Consider the following 12594-nt stretch of genomic DNA (forward strand, 5'->3'; position numbering starts at 1 on the left):
GCATCACGCAATTAGCCATACTAAAATGTAGAAAAAACCGTAAAACTAAAAATTTTGAAAGATGGGGAGTGGAAAAGAGCAAAAAATTCTTATGACTCTTAATCACTAATTAGTTAAAGTGGTATGATAAGCATTTTTTAGCTCTGGAATCTTTTCGTAATTATTTTGTCTCTTTTCCACTCGCCCTCACACATTAATTTTCAACTTTTTAGTTTTCTTACATGTTATAATGTCTGAATGCGTGATTTTACGATAAAAGGTATGAAGAAAAACTGTGTGCACAATAACTAGTTTCTTCGCCATGCAAATTTTCATTACATTATTACAACGTAGTGCTAGCTTTTCAAACCTGAAATTCAAATGTAGGAGGTAAAAAGGTAAAGAGCCGATAAAATAATCGAATTTTAGTCCTTTCAAAAAAAAAGCGTTTAAGTGACTTTTACAAAATAATTGGTTGAACAATGACTAAAAAATGGACATCTAACTAACTAGCTCCGCGGACACTGACTCTGATGTGGAATGTGACAAACAAAGTTTATGAATAAATTTTGATTAACGTTTCTTGTTTAGTTTTTGGGCGGCTTGATTTCTTCGTCATATTTCAGATGCCAGTGGAACACTTTGTCCGTTTTTGCTGGCTCTACTCACACTGTGTCCGGCGTTGCCAGTCTAAAGAAACAGACATTGTAAATGAAAATAAAACAAAGGCCAGTTTCAAACACCATCCAGTTTCAAACACCAGTTTCATACAACATCCCCTGTGAATTTCTCGGATTCGAAAAGTATTTTAAATTGATTTACAATATCACTTTTTGGTGTCAAACATGCATTTTGGAACCTGATCTAAACTATATTTTATGATTGGATAAATTAAATGTTTTACCAATGTAAAGTATTTAATATTAACCAATCATGATCCATCTAACTAACAACCCACTTATTTGTAAGTGCTGAAGTTACTTGTAATTTCAGCACCAGAGAGATTTGAATTTAACTTAGAAATTAGTTGGACTCTCCCGAGCACTTCAGCAGCCGCAATAAACCAGTATACCCTAGATCTATTGAGCCTAGCAGAGACTAGTTAAACAACCTGAGACTAGATAGTATAAGAGTAAGATTAGGATCGGTATTAGACTAAGAAGTTGCACGAATCTATCCGGCCGAAAATAAGATAGCGTGACGAGCAGACGGTGTACCCTATCCGAAATTACTCTATGAGTTACACTCCGGTTCTAACTCATCTGGTGCGACCATAAGTCTCGAACAAGACCTTACTAGATTAGAATTAACCAAAAATAGATTAGAAATTAGACAAAAACATTTACAAAATGTTATACGACAATAATTTAATTGAAATGTCTCTCCGACTCAATAGATCAGAGCCAATATTCCGAACCATAACAGAACTACCCGGAATTGGAAGAAGACCTCGAACCAAAGACGACATACGACAAAGTAGAAACTTGCCGTATAGTTATATGATAGTTCGGCAAAAGCCAGAACAAACTTTTATATTTCGAATACTACTTGCAATGAATTTAGATTTCCATTTGCAAACATAAAACCTTGAAGTTACTCTTCAAAATCATTTCAGGCGCTAAACAAAATTAATATTATACAATAACGATTGATAAAAAGATCTAAGATCGTTTTCCTAAAACTCTGCAGTATTATAAAAAACATGTTTGAAAAATATTTATTGGAAAATAAAAATAAAAATTAGTAGCATGACAATAAATGGTTAGTAATCATAAATCATCCTGTTGTTCCAGCTTCATCACCTAAAACATAACAGCAATCATCAACTCACTAACATCATAAAACACTAAATCTTTCCTTTACACAAATTTAAAACTTTATTAAAACTTAAAGTCACTTAATTTAAAATCAGATCATCAAGGCTTATCCTTGGATCTTAAATCATTTTCTACTTAATTAAATTTCAAACTTGATCATCAAGGCTTATCCTTGGATCAAACAGAACAACTTTGTTCTCCCCCACCCACTTAATTAGTGTCTAACGACCTCAAACGTCGATTCACTACCCAACCCTTTCTAAAAGACCTAAGACTAATAGAAATTTTTAAACAAAACTAATCATTCAAATTAGGATAAACAGTGAAGAACTTCGGTTATTCATCCTTCACTTGACCCCCCCTCTTACCAGACCCAGGATAAATCTTAGACTTAGTAAGTTTAAAATAGTATCTAACGAACTACTCGCGTTCTAATTATACCTGAACCTTGTGGATCGATTTACTATTCTCCAACCCTTGAACACAATCACTACCCCTAAGTAAGATTAAGTAAGTTAACACCTTAGCTTATACTAGTCACGAGAAAGTAAAAATCATTCTTCGGAATCGATATACTTTTCTCTCCAATCCTGAACAAATAGACCCAGGTTAAGCTAACCAAAAAATCGTAAGAACTAACAGTTTAGGAAAATAGAAATCATTTAACAACCCTTTGCATCCGTCATTCTAAACCTTATGTCATTTAAAAACCTAGGAAATAAACAAACAATCGTTTTACACAATTGTGAAATAGATAACAAAAAATACGACCTTGTAATCACACCTCATACACAAACAGTTGGATACATTCGAACAAAACGACAAACACTAAAGAGGAAAATAATAACTAAACAAAGACAAATAACACGAAAAAGATTTTCAAAAAATCGAAACGCATTTTCAGAATCAGAAACCAACAGTTTAGACGAACTTTACAAACTAAAAGAATCAATAGATAAAAATTACCCACTTCACGATCAATTATATTTTTCTGACTCAGAAACAACTTCAAATTCATCACAAAGAGGAAAAAGAAGAATAAAAAAACAGTACAAATACAAACCAGTACATCTATACAATTGGAATCAACCAATTCGACACATTAATAATTATATATTAACAGTCATCGAACGAAAAAATGAGCTCAACGCACACTCCAGGTGAAGAAACTCCAGATGATGATGAAATCTTTCCTTTTATAGTAGATGCAGATACCGATAGAGGACAACACATATTTTGTCAAAATTTACTCGTAAATTTATTTGAACCCGGAATTAGTCCATGTAAAACAGAGTTCCCCGATGTAAAAATCAAAAGACAAATCATAGATCACTATCTAAAAGATATATGCAACATAACACAACAGTATGGAATCTACTCTATAGAATTCACTTCCCCAAACCATAATAATAGAACATATACTATTCAAACAGACGATCTTGATTTAGAATTTTCAAAAGTTTTTTCAGAATATATAAAAAGCATCCAATACCATAACTCACAAAGAGCAAACTCCATTTTCACCAATGAAGTTTTCGCAATAATATATAGTTATATTTCGATATTAGAAAATGAACTCCCATTAACAAATGTCTCACCGACAGAAACATCTAAACATTTAAGAGTACGACATGAAATCACACTACTCTCTAGTTATTTAAACATCATTAAAGAAAATTTCACGAAAGACGACGTTTCACAACATACCAAACACGATCTACAAAAAATCTTGGCATGGTTCATAATAGATTATTTCACACATAATATTGATTTAATTGCACAAGCAAGAAAAAATTTTAGACCCCAAAACTCGAACGATGATACCGCTATCACAGAACAATCAGATTATGTTTGGGACCCCGAATGGTCTCATCCCGCATTTATAAGCTTCCCACAATCAATCTCAAGTCAAGCAATAAGTACGATATCTTACATAAGAGACTATGTAAGAGTAATACCATTAACAATTGATGCAACACCATTAAACTATAATACATTTTTACCCGATACACAAAATAATAGTTTAAACTCTACAGTCATACACAACGAAAACCTCAATGGAACTAGGAATCTTACTCAACAAGATATACAGACACCATCACACTTCATAAATGAAGAAATTGTACACACAACAACTACACAACAAAGTATTTCACCAATACGCCCAAATTTAACAACACCAAGAAATACAAATCCTTCACAAACACAGGTAACCTTACAATCAACCGTTAAACCTTCGGTTGCCCCTAAATATTCACATATGGATTACCAAACATACAGACCCATGACAATACCATCAAAAACACGCAAAACATTCACTAGAAACAACTTTGCAGACCATAATTATAATTATACACATCCGTCAAAAACAAATTATCAACCACAAAGAAATTTTAACCAATATACAAGATCTCGAAATTGGGATAACCCAATGACCCAACCTAATTCAACAAATTTTCAACCAAATCCTCCACAGGATCGCAGTGAAAATTACCCATTTTTTCAACAAAATAAAAATAAAAAACAAACATCTTATCAAATGGATTATTTATCCTCAGATGATGATTTTTTACAACCAGATATATTTGCACAAAATACTCAAGAATATCATAGACAAGGAATACAGAAAACACGTACAAATCATAGGAATTTTTCTCCACAACCGATAGATGCACAATATCAACAACCTATTCAACAACAAATTCCAATTAATACACAATCTTTTCAACCAATTCAACAACAAAATCCAATGACTGCACACTCGTATCAACCATCACAAATGCAAAATGAAATACCACTCCCATATTATCTTCAACAACATGAAATAACAAGAAACCAACTTTCAAATTTTTCTCAAATGCCAAATGCAGCAGAATCATTACAAATGACAATGAATCCATACCTTATGGGTGGATCATCAATAACATCAAACAAACCTTTAATGGTTTTCACAGGAACAGACCCTGAATATTCTGTAGAAGATTATTTAAATGCAGTAACAGCAAACCTGATTTTAAACATTGGACCTGAACCAATTAATACGCCACTACATCAAAACTGGATACATCGACGCACAGCGTTGATACAAACAACCTTAGATGGCGCAGCCCAAAAATGGTTTTCAGTACTACCTCTAGAAATAAAATCAAACTGGAAAAGATTTACACAAGAATTTTCAAAAATGTTTGACTCCGAAAGAAACAAACAACAACAAAGAGTTTTATGTAATGAAATTCGCAGATTACCAAACGAAACCATCAAGCAAATAGCAGTACGAATCGAAACACTAGTTCGAAAAGCATATTCACTAAATACACATGACTATAAAAACACAAAGATGACAGAAATCTTAATGATGACCTTAACACCACAATTAAGAAAAATAGCAATAAAAAAGAGAGCATCCCATCCTTCTTCAATTCGAGAACCCGATTTAGATTTTCGAAAACTAGTAGACAAATTAGAACAAGCAGAAATCACGATGAAACTAGAAGAAACGGAAAATCTGAAATTACAATACATTAACAAAATTGAAACGACTCCCACTAATATTAATAATATACAGGAATCAGAGACAGACCTCGTTGAAAAAATCACTGAAATACTCAATATTTATGAAAAGAACCCAAACTTTAAAGGCAAACCATCTTTCAAAAAATGGTGTAATTATTGCCGACGATACGGACATAGTATTTCCGAATGTAGACAAAAACAGCAAGACAATCAAAATAAACCTCAAAAATACAAAGAACCAAATAAATCATTCTATCAATACATGAAAAAAGATCAAAATCTACCGAACAAAACAGTCCACAGCAACAACAGTTCAGGAAAGCCACTTCCGAACAATACAAGTTATACAAGAAATCAATCCCCATATAACTCAAGTTATAGAGGAAGATCACCAGAACGAAGAAATACACAAAATTCATCACAAAACCACTACAATAGACCAAATAGTAGAAATAACTACTCCAGATCAAATTCAAATACACAACGATTTGTTTCTAGATCTAATTCCCAATCAAGAAATAACTACTATCCAAACAACCAATCACGAAATTCATCATACAATAGGAATAGAAACTACTCCTATAATAGAAATAGAAGTTATTCAAACAACCGAAACCAGAATTACCCGAACAATCGATCAAGGAATAACTCATATAATAGATCGAACTATAACAGACCAAACAATAATTACCAAAACAGATCGCGAAATAATTCACAAAATCGACACCCAAGTTATAATAATCGTTATAGAAATTATTCCCAATCACCACATCGAAATAATAATCACTATAATCACTCTAATAATCGTCACAGAAGCAGTACACCTAAACATCAAAGACAAATCAATCAAGTACAATCTAATCCAGAAACAACATCAGACCCTCCAGGTATCGATGACACAGTAACTGATACGTTACAACTCAATCAAATAAACTGTACATCATCAGATTCAGAAAGTGATACTGAAAACACTCTTGCTATCAATATGATAAAAGTCGAAAATGACTATGAATCTGTCATATATGAACAACCCTTTCCATCACATATATATGAAAATCAATCAGAATTTCTTCAAAATTATTACACTACACCCATAAATTCCACACCAACAACGCAAGAAACAAATGAGATTAACACTACAAATCAAACCAATAAAAACACCAAAACAAAATGCTTGAATACAAACCACATTTATCAAAATATACAAAAAGAACAACCCAAAGAAAAAATTTGGACAATACCATTTCTCTTAGAAAGCCCAAGAAATAAAGAATTTCAACCACCAGACCTTGAAATAGATTTTTTAATTGATTCAGGAGCAGAATCAAACATAATAAACATTCCCACATGGAATGAAATAAAAACTTTACACCCAAAGTTAATACCTCTTGAAACCTCCAGTAAGTTAGCAACAGCACAAGGATCAACATTGATCAACTACGGAAAAATCCAATTATTTCTCCTCCCTACCAGAACAATGGAGCAAAGTAAAATTCTAAACAAGCCATTTAAACAAATATTCCATATCACTGACATTAAATATAATATCATTGGAATACCATTTATTTCAAAGTATATACCAACAATTAACATACTAAATAGTAAAATATTAATCAAAGATAAATATACAAAAACAAAAGAAACATCTCTAACATTTTTTCAAAGATTGAATAAACAACCACCATTCTTTTCAAAATTCTACCCGATATTTAACCAACAAAGAAAACACTTGAAACCACTATCAGGAAATATCTATAATTTTTCAATCAAAGAAGTTCACCAATATGATAAAGAACAAAACAAACAAAAATTTTATATGTCAGATTTTGAATTCAAACCTATTCATAAATTTTTCAAAATCACAATCTCTTCAATAAAATATTTGAAAAATTCGAATTCAGATATTATTTCCTTACATGTTTATAACAACACACCTTACCAAGTAACATTACCTTTAGGACTTTTAGGATATTGTGAAACCAACGCTACAATATCACCAATACACGAAAAAGCCTATCGCGTAAATAATATACTCCAATTACTAGATATTTGCCAATCTACAATTCTTAATGAAGAATTATCTATAAATAATATAATAAGTAACGAAAACAGAAATACGGATTATTTCACAAAAACTCCATATTTCAAACCTACATTCAATATAAGTAACTACACAGAGGACCAACAGAAATTTTTAACAATGTTTAATTTCCAACATTCACAAATAACACAAGACGAATTTGAAAAGTTAGCCAAACAGCTAATTAAATATTCATCAGTCTATGCAACATCAAAATTCGATGTTGGCAAAATCAGTTCATCACTACATCTCCCATTAAAACCAGACGCAGTTTTCAAAAAACAGAGAGCAAGTAAAGTACCAATTCACTTACATGATAAAGTAAACAGATTACTCGATATTTTAGAACAGTACAATATTATATCACCAGTTAATAAAGAAGAACAACCAAAAGGCAACACATTCATCAACCCCGTTATCATTCTAGCTAAAGGAGAATCATTAAAAATCGTTCTCGATGCTAGATACCTCAATTCACTTATAGACGAATCAAAATGTAATTGGCCCATTGAACCAATACAAGTTATTTTAACAAAAATAAACGGCAAATACTTTACAACCGCCGATATGAATAGTGCATACAATCAAATGCCACTAGATGAACAATCACGACGTTTAACACAATTTGTTATCGGAAACCAACAATATGAATTCAACCGCTTATTCTATGGAATATCCATAGGACCAGCAGCATTTTCAGCTTTTATGAGCAAAATTTTTAGACCACTAATACTCAAGAAAAACGCAATCACCTATCTAGACGATGTTTTTATGCAATCACAAACAAAAGACGAAATGTTCAATGTTTTAGAAAAATATCACCAAATACTTCAGAACGAAAATCTGAAGGCCGCCCCCGATAAATCACACTTCTTTTTGACAAGAGTTAAATTCTTAGGACATAACATAGAAAGAAAAACAATCACTCCATTGAAATCACGCATTGACGCTATTCAAAAACTTCAACCACCAACAAATAAAAAGAAAATCCAAGAATTCCTTGGAATGTTAAACTTTTTAAGTAAATATGTTTATAAAATGCAATTATATCTACGACCATTTTACAACATCCTTAGACAACAAAATAATTTTGAATGGAACACAGAACATCAAACACGATTCGAAGAAATAAAGAAACTTTTAACTGAACAAATTTCAAACACAATTCCAGACCCTGATCAACCATTTTATGCAATGTGCGATGCTTCGAACTTTGGCATCGGCGCAGCACTATTACAATCACATAATGGTACAAATAAAATGAACCTCATATCAGCAAATTCTCGATTATTCACTCAAGCAGAGCTACGACTCTCAACTCTAATGAGAGAATGTACAGCCATAATATACACACTGACAGAATATGAATTTCTGATACTTGGATCAAAACATCCAACAGTTCTATTCACAGACCATAAACCAATCATCTTTCTCTTTACACAAAAATCTAACCCAAACCACCGAGTTTACAGATTTCAACTAATTCTAATGAAATTTCCAAACTTACATATAGTTTGGACTGCAGGAAAAAATCTTGCATTACCAGACACCTTAAGTCGAAATACACCACCTGAATTACTTACACGAAAAACAACAGTTGAAATACCCAAAAACATAAAATTCTACCTTGCAGAAAACGAAATATCACCCCGATTGGAATGCAAATATGCAGTAAAAACTGATATTGAACAATCACAAATAAATAATTTACAACATTTCCCACTTTATTTAGATTGTCAAAATAATCATTATGAAGTTGATCTACTTGGAACATCAACTTTCAAACCAATCCCATATTCTCAATGGATAAAAAATAACACCCAACAAAAACGAACAAAACAACACCTGCCTAAGAAAGACCATTTTCCACTAATTGAAAAAGAAGATTTAACTGATAAAATAAATTTATCAGGACCACAAACAAATGATTCAAAATACACAATAAATCAAGTTTTTGACCTTCACGACCCACTTGATACAATACCCTTATCTAAATTCGAGATTGAAAACATTTTTCTCCCCCCAACAGAAACAATTACAATTTCAACACTGAAACAATACCAAAATCTTGACCCGATAATTAGACAACTAAAATCATGGCACAAATATAAAACTAAACCTATCAAAGCAGATTCAACCATTCTAGGAAACAAAACACTCCTCCGATATTTTCGCAAATTTAACAACACAACAATTAACGAAAATACAGACCTTTTAGAGTATAACCTAAATGAATCTACAGTTCCATGTCTCCCTTTAAGTATGATTCTTATAGCTTTTAATATTTCACATACACAAAATATTAAAGGACACTCTGGATCAGAGAAAACATATTCAAATTTTATACAAAACTTTTATTTCCCAAATGCACCAATTTGGATAAAAGTACTATGCAATGACTGTATAGTATGTCAACTAAATAAACCTTACCCAAATCAAAAACAAATAGCACAAAAACAAGATTTTAAAGGACAAAGTTTGTACTTTAATCATCGTATCTCATTTGATACGAAAGGACCAATTTCACCCTCATCAGAAGGAAACTCCTACATTATGGTAATTGTTGACGCATTCACACACTATGTAGCACTTAACCCAGTACCACATTGTAATGCTTATTACGCATATACAACACTTTATGAACACTGGATAGCAAAATTTGGACTACCAGAAATTCTAGTCACAGACAATGGTACAGAATTCATAAATAATGAAATAATAACACTATGTCATTTATACAACATTAAACACAAACCACGTACATCTCATGCACCTTGGACAAACGGCTTAGTCGAAGGTATGAACCGTTCACTACAAGAATATCTTAGATGTATCATCAACGGAAATGATACAAAATATACCGAATGGTCAGCAGATGTAAAATTATTTCCCTTAGCATATAATTCACAAATAACGACAACTTTAGGAATGTCACCATACGAAATGGTTTTTAACCAAAAGCCACGCAAACCAATAATGTTTACAGCAAATTCTCATAAAAACGCACAAGGTTATTGTCAACCAAATAAAGACTCAATTTGTTATAACCTACCTTTACATACACACGATGAAGATCATTTTCATCACCCACAAATTCTTAAATTAGCCTCCGGTACACACACCGAATGGATTTTAAATAGAGATAAGAAACACAATGAAATTTACCAAAAAATAACGAAAAAGTTATTACAAAGGCAAAACATAAATGAACAAATCAATTCACGTTTTACACCAGCTTCCGATTTAAAAATTGGAACATTTGTTTTAATACCTAATTTTAATACTCAAAAAGGAATTTCTAAAAAATTACAACCCCTCCGAAAAGGACCCTACCAAATAATTGCAAAACCCACTGATGTCACATATAAAATTACCGACTCAAACAAAAAAGAAATCGTTCAACATCGAAACAACCTATTACCTTATTACCCAAAAGAATACGCACTCCGCGAATTAACTCAATTATATTCTTTCACAGGATTAAAAATCATTCAAAATGAACCACATCTGAAAAACACAGAACAAAATGATAACCCCACCGAAAATCAAAACACAAAACCAACCGCCACCAAAAACAATACACAAAATAATAAAGAATCCCCAAAACACAGAAAAAATAGAAAAATGACAGAACAAATAATACCCCAAGAAGAAATAGACAAATCTGAACATAGAAAAACAACAAGACTCCGAAATCAACCACGTAAAAACTACAAAATGTTCATCCCCCAATCTAAAATATTAAAGAAAGTAGAATTTAAAAAGTAATTTTAAGATTTTATAATTCACAATCTTGAAACCCCCGTAACATTTTTCATTTCAAATTTTCAAAATAACATGCTCACAAGTACGCAATAATTCTAGTTCAAAATAGACCAATAGGATTCATCCAATCCGCCACTTTCTCTAACTCAAACTAAGATCAATTAGACGAATAAACTAGAACTCCAGGCACATCTCTAACTATAACTTTACAACCTCCAGGTCAAAAATAAGCAAACCACCCCAACTTGACAGCTAAAATAAATATCACCATAATACCGTACCCCTCCCTTATCTAATAACCCAAAGATCAACAATATTTCCCCAACTCAGACCACGAATACCCCCAAAACAAATTTGATAACTTAGCCTAAAGTAACAAAATGAAGATTTTAATTAGCCTAAAGTATAAAAATCTCACCATACCCCGGATCATTTGACAAACAAAAATAAAGAAAAAGACGACCTCCCAGTCACCATGAAAATTGCCCCCAACAATTTTTTACAAAACTCAACCCACTTGTCAAAAAACTAATAAATAATTCGACCACACTAGAAAATCGCCTCAAACAGCAAAAAATATTCGACCAAGAGATCATTTCTTAAATGCTTTTCTCTCAAACAGTTGCTCAAATACTTATAAATTTTAAACATTTTTTTTCAATACTTGAAGCCTTTATAATATTTCTTTTTGATATACTTGAATCTTTTCTAATAATCCTAATCATTTTTTGTAACATTTTTTTAATTTTCTATACAATACTCGAACTATTCCTCCAACTTTCCAAAACCCTTGAATATATCCACAGGTACGATTTTAACAACTTGTCTAAATGATACGAACAATTTTCAGTAGAACCGATATTTTTTTATTATTTGTAATTTTCATAGCATTCTTATCATCCCTCATTTTGACCATCTGTAAATGTATAAAGAAAGCAATCCTCACATTTGCCCTAGCAACAGTCCTTCTAATTCTTTTTTTGGAAGAATATTATAATAAACACAAAATTTCTCACTAAAGTAACAATTCAAAAATCCATCAAAAATTGCTACCCAACAGTCACAAAATCAGTCTTCACCGACATCATCCCAAGATAATCCAACACCACCTTCAACTACTCAAAATCCTCAAACATCTACACGAATTTCTTTTCAAGACAATCCATACACTTTTGAAGAACGGCACGCTCGTTTATCAGAACCACTAGAACCAGTTCAACGACAAGCACCTCTAAGCGAACCAACATACAACCTATACCCAACACTACCACAAGAACTAAGTAGAATACGAAACCTTAGTCAAAACCAAAACACAACAGAAATAAATAGACAAATTATACATCCTCGACGAAATAGAAATTTTCAAACTCCCCGAGTTCATTTTGATATACCTCAATCCCCATCACCAACCACTCCAGAAAACACCACTGGTATCACACC

General features: G+C 32.0%; 1 protein-coding gene across 1 annotated transcript in view; it reads right to left on the reverse strand.

Annotated features, from left to right (window-relative positions):
• Positions 1–241: 241 nt before the first annotated feature.
• LOC134842485 (G-protein coupled receptor 54-like) overlaps positions 242–12594 on the reverse strand; it is a 201155-nt gene continuing 188802 nt past the window's right edge. The window contains exon 9 of the mRNA XM_063858847.1: positions 242–669. Within this exon, the coding sequence (XP_063714917.1) occupies positions 595–669 (75 nt within the window). The 3' untranslated portion in view covers positions 242–594. The remainder of the gene's footprint in view (positions 670–12594) is intronic.

Source organism: Symsagittifera roscoffensis, chromosome 3 (assembly GCF_963678635.1).
Source record: "Symsagittifera roscoffensis chromosome 3, txSymRosc1.1, whole genome shotgun sequence".
NCBI classification, from domain to species: Eukaryota; Metazoa; Xenacoelomorpha; order Acoela; family Convolutidae; genus Symsagittifera; species Symsagittifera roscoffensis.